Source organism: Podarcis bocagei, assembly GCF_964188305.1.
Source record: "Podarcis bocagei genome assembly, chromosome: 6".
Taxonomy (NCBI): Eukaryota; Metazoa; Chordata; class Lepidosauria; order Squamata; family Lacertidae; genus Podarcis; species Podarcis bocagei.
The window spans coordinates 88,369,472-88,383,569 of NC_138130.1; the positions used below are offsets into that span (position 1 = coordinate 88,369,472).

Consider the following 14,098-nt stretch of genomic DNA (forward strand, 5'->3'; position numbering starts at 1 on the left):
TGAATGAATTCAAAGTTGAGTGAAGTAGACATCATTCAAAGTTCTACCCCAAAATGGACGTACCGTATTTTTCGCCCCATAGGGCACACCGGCCCATAGGACGCACCTAGTTTTGGGGGGGGAATAAAGGGGGGTAATATTTTTTTTCCCAGGCACGGAAGCCCGAGCTTCCCCCGACCCCAGTCCCCAGAACAGGCAGCTCTCCGCAAGCCTTGGGAGACCGGCGTGACTTCCCGCCAAGCTCACACGCCTTGCGGATATCTGCCTGAAGCCCAAACCAGGTCGGGGAACAGCGGGATGGCGGCGCTCCACCTCCCCGCTGTCCCCCGAGCTTGTGAGGCTGGAGGCAGGGAGAAACGCGCTTCTCCCCGCCGCCAGCCTCCAAACCAGGTCGGGGAACCGAGATGCAGGCTGCTATCCACAAGCCTAGGGAGCCCGACGGGAACTCCCGCGGGCTCCCAAGGCTTGCAGAGAGCTTCCTGAAGCCTGGATTCGCCCCATAGGACGCACACACATTTCCCCTTCATTTTTGGAGGGGGGAAAGTGCGTCCTATAGGGCGAAAAATACGGTAATCTATGTTCAGTTCATCCAGCAATTATGGGAACTACTTCCAGCTGTCATTCAAAGATTTTTGAACTAATTCGCTGAACTGCATGAACTGGCTCATTCCAAGCACTGAGAAAAAGGAATGTCACTTGTCTGCCAGTAATGATGCTGGAGCTGCATGTGCAGAGCGAAAATTATAAAGCTTCAATTGCACAGATCAGCAGAAATGCACTATAGCACACCCTTTGGCATCTCCCTTTCCAAAAAGGAAGTGGACAAATAAGGAGAGCAGGATGCAGATCATTATTATTTATCCCTTATATTATTTATCCTGCGTTGGGCTCTCAAAAAAAATCCCTTGCTTTTGCCCCACAAATAATAAAACGGTTGAAGAAAGTGACTCGTCTACCCCTTCAATTTCCCCAGCCTTTTCCAAGCATGTAAGTTTAGTCGTTTGTGTTTGTCACCATTTCCTTCCAACGTTTTGCAACCAATTGTACGTGCAGCGATATGCCTTGCAGTAACACAATCGCTCTACACGCTGCAAAACTGCCTATACTAGATTGCATCTACAGTTTATTTAGTCAGTTTATCTAGTTAGTTAACTATTTCTCCAAAGGGACTGAAGGCAGATCGAAAGCAGGAACAGGAGAAAGCAAACATAATCCCATAAAAATCCAATATGGGCTCAAATTAATGGGTTGACAGTATCCAACCCATTGAACAAAATCCAGGGATACAGAAAGAGCACAGAACCAAATCAGCAAACAGTACATAACTGGCAAACACAGGCATTGCTTTATTTTAAAGTAGTTTACCATGAAATAAATCTGAGCTCAGAAGCAGAGAGGCAGGCAAAATTGATCTTTCAAAATAGGTATAATATCAACAATTCTGGCTGTATCCATCTAAAGTGCAGCAGATGAGTTCTGCATCTGTTGTTGTTCAGACTTGGTGAATAAAGTCTCCCTCAAAGGTTTGAGAACCACGGATCTATTTGCAACTCACAAATTTCTTTTCCACAAAATGGGGAGCCCAGCTCAGTGTCCTGTTCTCAGAGTGCCTGTAGGAAGTCCACAAGCAGGTTCTGGTGCGTTTCCATCCACAAGCTCTGGTGGGGCATCTTATTCAAACGCAAGGGAAAGATTACCAAAGATCTCCCACCCACCCATTAGCTCCTATTGCTTGCATGGGCAAACTACTACCAGCATGACACTCTCTTTGACGGATTTGCACTGGCTGCCAATATGCCACCAGGTGTTGGCAACAGATAAGGCCCTATACAGCTCAGGATCAGGTTATTTGAGAGACTGCCTTACCCCCTACATACCCAGTAGGTCACTGCAGTCTGCAGGGGAGTTTCTTTTGCAAGTTCCAATGATTTCAGAAGCCTGCTCTGCAGTAATTCAGAGCACGGATTTTAGTGCGGTTGCCCCTGTTCTGTAGAATATCAAGAGATGATAGCAGACCCTCCAAGTGTCCCTGTTTTCCAGGGACAGCCCCAGATTTACAGAAGCCATTTTGGTTTCTCATTTGATCCCGGAATGTCCTGCTTTTCCTTAGAACATCCCTATTTTCATGGGAGAAATATTGAAGGGTATGGAGTTATCTGACCCCCAAGCCAAGGAGATAAGTACAACCTCTAGAAGACATCTGAGGGCAGCTCTGTATAGAGAAGTTTTCTTAAATGTTTAATGTTCTGCTGTGTTTTTATATATGTTGGAAGCCTCCCAGAGTGGCTGGGGCAACTCAGTCAGATGGGTGCTGTATAAACAGTAAAATTATTACTATTATTATTATTATTATTATTATTATTATTATTATTATTATTGAATAAGACATCCCTATTTTCATTGCAGAAATGTTGGAGGGTATGTGGCAGGTGCCCACAATCTGCACTTTCCAGAACCAAGTGAAGACATTTTTTCCCCGATGGACTTTCTCCGTTGGCTATATGGCTCTTTGCCGCAACTGTTTGGTTTTGTTTGGTTCTAGTTTTTTAAAATATATTTCTGATTATATTTGTGTTTTCAGCTGTTGTTTTTTTTTTTTTGCTGTTTTTATAGAACATTATTTTGAGATGGTTGTATAATGATGATGATGATGATGGAAGGAGGAGGAGGAGGAGGAGGAGAAACAACCTCAGCTGACCATCTCTCTAGAAAACAAATTGTCTGGAGATGGGTTTGGGGAAGTCTCCTTGTTACTCTGAGGTTTCAGCTGACAACGCAATAAAGAGGAATAAGGTAGGTTGCTTCCTATGTAAGACTGACACTTGATGAGCGGTGGGGATTTTTCCTTTAGAGAGTTACCACTTCATGTTCCCCCCCCCCAAAAAAAAGTATGACATAAACTCACAAAGCCACAGACAATGTGACAACATGGCATGAGTCAGTGGGGGCTACCACCAGATGTGCAATGTCTCTATATAAAGGTTCCATGTGCTGTTGGCAGACATCACAGGCTGAAGATCTTCTCCTCTGATACGGGTCCTTCAGTAAGATCCACAATGAACGGCGCCCTGATCTGCATGGCACTTTTTCTGCCTTACAGCTTGGCTGTCCCGATAGCTCACGACCCTGAAGCACAGAGCGTTGAGGATATGAAGTTTGTAGAGGTATGTGACGCCAACGCTTTTATCGGCTGTATTATACAGTAAATAATAGCTGTCCCGCCACTATATTGTAGGGAAGGCTTTATTTTTAATCATGTATTATGTTGCTGTGAAGGATGGATGTAAATATTTGTGGGCAGCACGTGACCTCTTGCTTCTAGGTGTATATCATCTCTTCCAATATAAAGCTGCTGCTCTCTGCTCGTTTGGGAGGAAGGGTGGGATGTAAATTCAATAAATAAATGCATAGTAGACTTTGTCAGTCCCATCCAGGCACTGACCAGGGCCAGACCCACTTAACTGCTGCAAGGCAGCAACAGCAGCTGCCCTCAATCCACAGTCCTAGTCGGAAATTGAGATTTGCAATGGAATTGGTTGCATCCACAAACTTTAATTGAAAAGGATGTGGTGGTCTAATTTGTCCAAACTACAGCCAACCTAGAAGTGACTGCAGCAGCCATGCATCTACATATGCATGTTTATAGTGGGGGTCTGATCCTGCCATGATCATCATCATTACATTATTCGAACAAATAGGCCTTTTTTGCAGAGTTTGGACCAAAGTGGCAGGGGCAACAGAGCACAGAAGAGTTAAGCAGGGGAAGGAAGTTCAGCTCCTCTCACTGATAAGTCCCTTTTCATGTTGAAATGGGACTCCTCTCTCCACCCCACCCACCCCCAGTTTATATGCAAACGAGACAAACACATTAATCAAACATGGTGATCACAACTGGATTGCTGCAATGTTCTTAAAGGCGACCAGGAAGCTGCAGCTGGTGAATAATGCTGCAGTCTGGTTGCTGTACAGTATCCCAAGGCAGAGCCATGTAATACCCAGCAGTGACTGGTGCCCATTAAGGCTGGTAGGGCACAAGACCAACACTGGGGGGGAGCCAGAGCCAATGGCAGGCAGAGCAGCCCCACAGCTGGTTGTAAATAAGGAGGCAGGGGATTGACCAAGGGCAGACTGGGGATTGGTGGGCAGCTCCCCATTTGCCTTAATGGGACAACATCCTTCTGATAATACCAGTTGCCTTTATGCTACTGGACCTGATCTGAGGGTTTTACTCTGGTGTACAAAACCCCTGAATGTCGTGGACCTTGAATGCTCAGGCTTTAAGATCCATGGCGAAGGGCATTCTGGTGGTACCAGGGATGGGCACTGCCTGTTACAAGGTGATGCGAGGCTGTCCCAATGGTGGGATGCCATCCAACTGGAGGTACCATTGGTCCTCCTTAGTATCATATTTCCATCACCGTTCGAAAGGCGCAGTTTATTGAGATGATTGGTGGAGGCCACTATACAATGTTCTTTATAAAATTGCACCGTATTTATGTTCTTATTGTAGGTAGGATTTTATGTGTTGGTGTGCATATCATCATCATGGGTTAGAGGACCTTCCAGAGAGGGTGTGAAGGGAGGGAGATTGCCAAAAGAAATCACTTCCCACACCTTTCTGCCGATGAAAACCTTTCATTTTCCTGAAGGAAAGGAAGCAACTCAAATGTCTGGCCCAGCTGCCTCCATCACACCATCAGTAAAATGTCATTTGCAAGGTGCAATAAATGCATGATGAAGCGCTCTTAATTTGGATTTCTTGCTTCCTGGTACAGGCTTATCTCGATAAGTACTTCCCATCATCATCATCACATCTTAAAAGTGGCGGTCAAAGCATAGAGGAGAAGCTCAGACAAATGCAGAGTTTCTTTCATTTGACCGTCACTGGGAAAATGAACCAAGAAACGATGGCGACAATGGAGCAGCCTCGGTGTGGAGTCTCAGATATCTCAGAAAAATCTGCAGTAAAATGGGGAAAGACATTGCTGACATACAGGTTAGCCCTGCTAAAGTCTCCTCTCTCTTTCTCTCCCTTTGAAATATCATGTTAAGTTGTGGGTGAACATATCAGACGACACAGCGATTCTTCAAACAGCTCTTGTTTATTCACAGGCCAGGACAGAACTGAACTGAAGGGTTCAGTCAGCCTGCTTATATAGAGCTCCAGTACAACGTTACTGTAACAACTTTCTAAAACTATCCAATCACTGAACGCTACTTTCGATCCCTTATTTGTATAACTATCTACAGTATCCCCCTGCTGGCCCAGGGTGAGAACTTCAGTACATAACATATCAGAAGTGACATTTCCTGGATACTAATATTTTGGTTTTCCCTGTTGCTCACAGGATTAATAACTACACCCCAGATATGCCGAAGTCCAAGGTGGAAGGGGCAATAGCAAAGGCATTCAAGGTGTGGAGCGATGTGACCCCATTGCAGTTCAGGAGAACTTCCAGACCTGCTGATATTGAAATCTGGTTTGCAACTGGTGGTAAGGGATGTTTATATTTATGAACTACCCAAATAAAACATGAACATTTTAAATTTTTTTAACACATAGAGTGAGTGGGGCCTTTTCTGGAGCATTACTCGGGAACAGTCACCAGAAAATCGCCTCTGAGTTAACCATGGGGGGGGGGGAGAGATGCTTTCACTGATCAAATTCTAAGTAGCCTTCTTTGTCCATAAACAGGGGCAAATATGTTTTGCAATGGTACTCCCTGCCTCTACTAGGGCTAATACTTTAAAAATGCTTGCTGCACCATTCAGACCTAAGCTGATTGTTTCAGCCTGAGGCATGGTCGAGCCGGCCCTATCCTTAACATTAGTGCTCTCTGGACCTGTCAGTCCTTATGAAAGGAAGTAAGCCCTAACTAGCTCAGTTAGGAGGGATGCGGGTGGCGCTGTGGTCTAAACCACTGAGCCTAGGGCTTGCCGATCAGAAGGTCGGTGGTTCAAATCCCAGGGAGGGGGTGAGCTCCCGTTGCTCGGTCCCTGCTCCTGCCAACCTAGCAGTTTGAAAGCACGTCAAAGTGCAAGTAGATAAATAGGTACCGCTCTGGCGGGAAGGTAAACAGCATTTCCGTGCGCTGCTCTGGTTTGCCAGAAGTGCTGGCCACATGACCCAGAAGCTGTCTGCAGACAAACGCCGGCTCCCTTGGCCAGTAAAGTGAGATGAGCGCTGCTACCCCAGAGTCGCCCACGACTGGGCTTAATGGTCAGGGGTCCCTTTAGCTCAGTTAGAGACAGTATAGTTCTGTTTAAAAAGGAAGTGGGTTGGTGAGGGGCAAAATATATATATCCCAAAACCGCCACCCCAAAAAGCAACTACCACCACCTAGACCTGTGACCGTCCCAATGTTGTGGGACTCCAACACCCATCAGTCCTGTCCAGCAGCAGTATCAGTGATCAGGGATGGCAGCAGTTGCTTTCCAATGACATCTGGAGGACATGTTGACTTCTCCCCAGTCTAGTCCTGTCACTCCCTTTACTCAGGCGTTCCTAATTCTTTAGAAACATGAGTTGTGGAAGCACAACGAACAGTGCATTTCATCCAAAGGTTTAATCACTGCTGCCACTGCTGCCACTGATATGGAGCGCCTGCAGACAGCCTTTTTCATGTGCGCTCATGATTCTATTTGTGTGGTCACACCTGAGTCTGCTTTCAAGACTGTTTGTACCTGAAAAAGTTTTGAGTTGGTGGTTCTGCTTTCTTTCCTGCCATGGCATACTCCATAACTTCCTTTTCATACTACAAATGTTTGGTTCTGCTTTTGTTGTGCTAGAGCCCCTCTGGACAACCATAAGGTGCTAGGCAGCATCTCAGGTCCTCCTAGTGGTGCAGCAATAAAACTGCTAGCATATTTGCAAAGCTAAGCAGGGTCCAGTATAGTTTCAACTAATAAAGCTGAATGAATCCACCGCTGATGCCTTGCTATTGTGCCAAGAACATGCTGCAGAATACACCTACAATGAAATACCAATCAGGAGGGGAACCATATGGTGTCCATACATGGCCATTTGGAGAGCCAAATACCCCCAGGGTGATTGGGGCTACATGAGCAGGCGGGAAATGTCAGTGTATTGTGACTGCTAACCTAACTGCAAGTTTTGCGCTGACAGTAGCTGTTACTTCCTTTCAAATGCAGCCCATGGCGACGGTTCTCCTTTTGATGGAAGAGGAGGGACGTTGGCTCATGCCTATTTTCCTGGACGAGGCATAGGGGGAGATGCTCATTTTGATGACAGCGAGCGCTTTTCGGAATTCAACAGAGGTAAGCGATTTCCTGCTGAGCGTTTCTGTTGGTTGGTTGGTTTCGTTTCTGTTCCGTCTTTCCCAACCCCCAGTGTAACAAGGCAGCTTGAAAGCATAAGCAACAACCAAATCGTTATAAAATAAACCTTATGGAGATAAAAGCACAGCAATGGCAAAATATTAGGCGAAGCAACAAAAGTCAGTTGAGAAAAGTTTTAACCTGAAAATGCCTGCTGGAATAATACCATTTTCACTGCTTGTCCAAAAGTGAGCAGTGATGGGGTCAGGCATGCCCCTCTAGGGAGGGTGTTCCAAGTTCTAGGTGGCCCTAGGGATGATTCAGAAAACCATTATCTGTGAATTCTGATATGAGGATCAGAACCAACAACTCAATCCTAGTCATAGCTACCCCAGAAGTAAGTTCCATTGAACTGAATGGGGCTCCCTCCTGGTTGGCCACCGTGAGAACAGGATACTAGATTAAATGAGGTTTTGGGGTTGATCCAACAGGCTATTATTATGTCCCTATGGCAGTTTTCTATGTGCAATATTTTCATTTTTCAACATGTGCCATGGGGAATGTGTCTGTGGGCTGGAGGTGGACACATGCCACCATATATCCCCTTGGAATACGTACTCGACACTCATCTTACTCCCTTCCCTGTTTTTCTTCTTCTGTCTTTTAGAGATCAACCTATTCCTTGTTGCTGCACATGAATTTGGCCATTCCTTGGGACTGAGCCATTCGAATGTCCGTGGTTCTTTGATGTTCCCTTCCTATTCCTTTGTGAACCCAAAGAACTTCAACCTCCCAAACAACGACAGGCAAAGGATTCAGAGATTATACGGTAAGTTCCCTGTGAATAATCTTGTTTCCCACAATTAATTCCATATTAATCAGACTCCCCTCCCAACCTTATAACCTCAAGCTAATTTCAGTGGCTCTCATCAAGCAAAGGAGATCTATGCAAAGCTGTAAGGATATGTAAGAATACGGATCTTCTTTTTGGTCCATGGAAATTGACCATCATCTAACTTTCCATTGTTGCATATAGTGCGCACCATGCAATAATGTATTGGCTGGAGAGCATGACTGGCTAGCACATTATCATTGGAAGAGGCACTAATCCCACTTGCTCATGTTGGGCCACTTAGTCTCCACCCACAGCATTCAACCCGGACACTGAGGTCCTCCTCCGAGGGCCTTCTGGCAGTTCCCTCCCTGTGAGAAGTGAGGTTACAGGGAACCAGGCAGAGGGCCTTCTCGGTAGTGGCGCCCGCCTTGTGGAACGCCCTCCCACCAGATGTCAAAGAAATAAACAACTATCTGACTTTTAGAAAGAATCTGAAGGCAGCCCTGTTTCGGGAAGTTTTTAATGTTTGAGGTTTTATTGTGTTTTTAATATTCTGTTGGGAGCCACCCAGAATATTAATAAAATTAATTAATTTATTAATAATAATGGAAATAGTAGTAGTAGTAGTAGTAGTAGTATACTTACTGGTACCACACACCACAAAACTGAATACAGGGTAAAAGGGAAATTTTTCATACTGCGTACAGTCTTATGGCTGTGTCCACAAGACTTAAAACCAAACGTAAAATATAGTAAGTCTGCAATCCTATACATCTATACAGCCCCACTGATATGTATGAGAAATAAGGGTGGAAACCTATATTTCCTTACTGAGCAAATTTTGTCTGAAGATACTTGTGTAGATATTGGTAGTATTTCCTTGGATATTTTAACTTAATTGCATAATTTATTTATTGTCTCTTAAATATCCTTATTTTTCTTCCTCAGGACTGCCAAAGTGAAACCCTCAAAGCATCACGGATAAAATTCATCTTGTATCTTTAAGCATCTTTGGCAACCCTAACAAGAAGTAGCACTAGGGCCAACTTAGAGACATTTATGTTTACGATATATTCACATATAGGGGAATTTCTTCACTCTAGTCTCTATTCCCCTTTTCCAAGGCTTCCCTTTACAAAGGAGAAAAAGTCCTAAAATCTGCAATACTTAATTAGGTGATGAAGCTTTGAACTTTCATTTTCTGTCTGGTTATTTATCTATGTATTCGCTTGCAAAGGAAGACTCCGGGTTATGGTTGCTTCTCCTGATATCATTGTCTTACCTTTTGCAAAGAAAACATTATGCTGTGTGTCTCAGGCCTGATCAACTTTGACACACACAGCAAGGCTGTTTTTTTAAAGTTCTCTGTTCAGTTCCACCCACAAACTGGGTTGTAACGGATGAACCAATTACGTGTTTCAACACCATGAACTATTTCCACCTTGTTTAGTTCACATTTGTTTTAGGGCAGGAAAGCCCTTTTTAATAATAAAGCAAAATATCTTAAATTTGTGCTATTTATTTACATAATTTTTTTCTACGGAAATTTCTACCTCACTATTCAAGGCACAGCTTACAAAACAGAACTAAAGCAGAGGGCCAGAGTTCCTTCTGGAGAACCTTCCAAGGGCCACATTCCAGTGGTGGGCAGGGCCAGAGCTAACAGTGGGCGGAGCAATGAATGTAGACTTTATTGGGCTCGTTTCATCACACTTTATCCTCCATAAGCAAGAGGCATTATTGGAGTTTAAGGACGTATTCCAGTTATGTAAAACCATTTGGCCCAATGAGGAGCAAAGACTGGAGAAAGTTTCACAGGCCAGACCGAGAGGCCTGGAGACCCACATTCTGCCCTCTGGCCAGTGGTTGCCCAGCCACTGTGAAGACCTTTTACCAATAATTGTTGGGGTGCGTCCTGGGAGACAGGGGCAATTGGCAGCCCCAGCTGGCTCCAGCCCACCGGCCGGCAGCTGGGCAAACTCCGCTTCTCGGAACAGCATCAAAACTGTGACTCAAGCCTCAGAAACCTTTAGAGACTGAGCACGCAAACCTGCAGAGATAAGAACTCTTTGCAACGGAAAGGCAGACAGAGGCATATGTAAGCATATTTACAAGCATTTTATTCAGCATCAGGACAAAGGAAAAACATGTCTGCTCCCCTTCGTGTCCAAGCAAAAGCACGAAGCACAAAGCAAAAGCAATACACAAACAGAAGTTCCCAGCAAGCTATGCTGGAATGTAAGCAGACATGTGACATACAACAGCTCCACACATCTGTTTAGGTGGAACGGAACATCATAATCCTAACAATAACTTCCAACACCTTCAAAGATGAAGGGACTCAAAGAGGGAGCTCTGCTGAAAACCTTAGTGTTTTTTGCTACCTGTCAGGGACTGGGCAGAGGAGGAATGGTGGAGACTGCCTCTCTATCCTGACCCTTCCAAGGAGGAGGAAAAGGAAGACAGTGTAGATTTACAACAGTGGTTTAAGGGAGGTTGCAGCTTAGAGGCAGATGAGGGGGGAAGTTGGGAAATCATGGGAGATCCAGAGCAACACCCGGCTGACACGTTATCATTAGATGGTATTCTAGACCCTCCATCTCCCAGAACCAAGCGAGCCTTAAAAGTAGGAGAGCAAGGAGCTCAAAGACAGAGGGCACTTAGTGGCACCCGTAGAAGTGATGAATGAGGAAGTGGGAGAGATGGGGGGTGGAGATTCACTCGGAACAACGCCATTATCCAAGAGGCTGGGTTCTATAGCCTGCCTCTGTAAAGATCGAAATAAAAAAGGACTGTAAAAAACTTTTCCTTGTCTTTATACAGTGGACGCTCGGGTTGCAAACGTGATCCGTGCGGGATACACGTTCGCAACCCGCAGCGTTCACAACCCACATCTGTGAGTCTGCGCATGCGCAGGTTGCGATTTGGCCTTCTGCGCATGCGCAAAACGTGATTTAGCACTTCTGCTAAATTATAAGTGATAAGGGTTAATGTGGTTCCTGCTGCTTTTTTGGGAAAACAAAACCCTCAGATGCAATGAAATTAATGAGCTGTTACTGCATTCTGATCATAAAGTCACCCAGGGAATATTTCTATCCATGCAAGAAAATTGCAATATACTACACCTCTATTTCACCTGTTTACTACTTTTGAAAGACAGATTATACAACGACTACAAATACTTCCAGCCTCAAAGGCAACATGCCGCAGCTGGGATTGACCAATAGGGACAGTGCTTGTTGCACATGGGTACTGCTTGTGAACTTTCCATTAGGTTAGGGCATCTAGTTGGCCAATAGACTAAATGGGCAGAACCTTTGACCTGAGCCAGCAGAGATCTTCCTGTGTTCTTATATAGCCGCCTGCCGTAACGTTGTGCAATGTCCAGAGCGAAGGGGTCATCTGAGAGCCAGCCAAGACCAAGAACAAACATCTTCTTTCCTTCAGGCAAGGCACCACAACTTCCTGGATAAACCTCAAAGCCTTATGTTTGCTTGCAGACAGAACAATGGGCAGCCACCAAGATCTGGTGTGAAGCATTAAGCACGAAATAAGAGTGCGGATCATTTTCATCTGAGATCAAGGAAATGTGCTAATGCCTAATAGTTAATGCAAGAGCAAATATGGTGGATACAGACTGTGCTGGTTATAAACAGGAAGGGCAAGGCAGGAACCATTATTATTATTATTATTATTATTATTATTATTATTATTATTATTATTATTATTATTATTTCTGATTCATCAGTATTTACACAGGGCATCCCACTAGGGGCTAGGCATCAGAGTCCAGTGCAGTATAGCCTAGGGCCTCCCCCAAAATCATAGAATTCTAGAGTTGGAAGGGACCACGAGGGTCATCTAATCCAACCCCCTGCAATCCTGGAGTCTTTTTGCCCAATGTGGGTATTGACCCTTGAGATTAAGAGTCTCATGCTCTGCCGACTGAGCTATTCCGAATGACCATCCAGAGAGTAGCAAATGATGGGGGAAGCAACAAAGAGGTCAGAAATCATCACCAGAGTCAGCCTGGGCATGCCAGCACCCAGATACACCAATGCTGGTTGCCGCAACATCCTTCTTTTAAAAACAAATGTTATGTTCAGGTGGCAGCCAGCTAGGTGTGTTCATAGTTGCAGGTACTCACTTTATTATCTTCGCTTAGATAATATAAAATCATTTTCTATCAGAAGGTGGTGCTTTATCTCAAATCAATGTGGGCAACAGAAGCACAATCAATTTTCAGGTCAAGATGGTGCCGTGATTTAAGCTACAGTGGCTCATGGTTGGAGATAGGGCAGAAGAAGAGGCGGTGGTGTTCTCCTGATAGATAGCAGTGAAGAAAGGCCTGTTTTGGTGGCACCAGTCCAGAATTCTCCCAACCTTGCTGCCTTGCCTCATCTGTGTCCTGGCAAGCACATTGTGACCAGGAGGATGTCACTGGCCCTGAAGAAGAAGAAGAAGAAGAAGAAGAAGAAGAAGAAGAAGAAGAAGAAGAAGAAGAAGAAGAAGAAGAAGAAGAATTTCTTAGCTTTCTTAGCGAATTTTAGTAGCCATCTTGTTCTCTCATGCTTGTCCTAATATTTGAAATGCCTTTTAGTTTCTCACCGTGCTGGTTCTCTCTCTCTCTCTCTCTCTCTCTCTCTCTCTCTCTCTCTCTGTGTGTGTGTGTGTGTGTGTGTGTGTGTGTGTGTTATTTTAGGGTTGCCAAACATCCGGAATTTCCCAGACATAGCCAGGATTCAGCCATTGGAAACAACGTCCAGGGGAAATCCAGACGTATGGCAACCCATGTCGGAAGTGAAGATTTTGGCAAATTTCATTTTAAGAAAAGCTCAAAAACTTCTTCCTTTTGAGATTTCCCCCCAAAAAAGCTCAACAACTTGTGTCCGGATCTTCACTTTTTGTTTTGAAATATGGCAACCCTAGCTATTTGCTGGCGCAACCGTTTTGCCTGCCATTCTTAGTAGGCTTAATGTTCTTTTTATAGCATTTTAATGCTGTACTAATGCCTCTAGGCCATTTAGAAAAAGGCACAATATAAATGAATGAATGAAGGAATGAATATTCACTCCATATATAACTCAGCTGTAAACCTGTGATCACTTGTTGTTTCCCAGAGTGAACTGCATACTTCTACAACCACCCTAAGATGAAAACCTACACATTCCTGCCTACTCTCATTCCTACACAGAAGCGTTCTTTGTAAATCAGACTTGTCGTTTCCAAAGTGATCATAAGCACATCACATCACTGCTTAGAATGAAATGCCAGAATAATTAGTCATTGTGGTATTTTTAAACAAATTAATTGAAAAAATCAATTTCTTCGCATTGTTGAAAGGTATTCCACAGCATACAAATCAATGGCTGAAACAATGCTACTGTTAATAATTTAAAGTTTAAGCATGAACATTTAACTTTCCCAAAACAAATAAAGCTGAAGGGCACATTGCTGTTCTTTTTGAAGTAACTTAATCCCCAGCACTTCCTTGTGAGGAAAGGATTTTCCAAGTCTCATTCAGACGGTAGGTAATTAAAACAGTCTGGTTCCCACAAGATGGTTCAGAGATTGTTTAGCCACCATTGTTTAGACACTCACCATTTAGCTTTATCTAAATTATGAGTTTACCTTGAGTCAGAATGCCACCGAAGCAGACCAAACGAAACCCTGAAATGTCTAATCTCTATCACTTGCCTTCAACTCTTTAAGGCCTATAGTCCACCACTGAGACTAGGGAAACTGCAACATTGGATCAACTTATAGTGGGGTCCATGGCCCCAGAAAATTCAAAATGCTTAAGAGCCCCTGAAATCAAGGGGATAAGTTAAGTCTCTGCTAAATTAAGCCTCATTATGCTCTCCATAATTCTCTTTCTTTCACTTTTTTAAAAAATAAAAATGGCGGCTGTGGCACTGGTGCATTCCACCATTCACAACCACCAGCTGAAGGTAAATCGTCTACATGGAAAATATTAGGAAATCA

The 14,098-nt window shown here is 44.2% G+C and overlaps 1 protein-coding gene across 1 annotated transcript; it reads left to right on the plus strand.

Moving 5' to 3' along the window:
• Positions 1–2,985: 2,985 nt before the first annotated feature.
• LOC308588958 (collagenase 3-like) lies at positions 2,986–9,621 on the plus strand. The gene is made up of 6 exons (XM_081197715.1): positions 2,986–3,164; positions 4,776–4,996; positions 5,349–5,494; positions 7,153–7,278; positions 7,946–8,107; positions 9,062–9,621. The coding sequence occupies exons 1-6, from the start codon at positions 3,057–3,059 to the stop codon at positions 9,073–9,075; spliced, it is 777 nt and encodes a 258-aa protein (XP_081053841.1). The 5' UTR covers positions 2,986–3,056; the 3' UTR covers positions 9,076–9,621.
• The last annotated feature ends 4,477 nt before the right edge of the window (positions 9,622–14,098 follow it).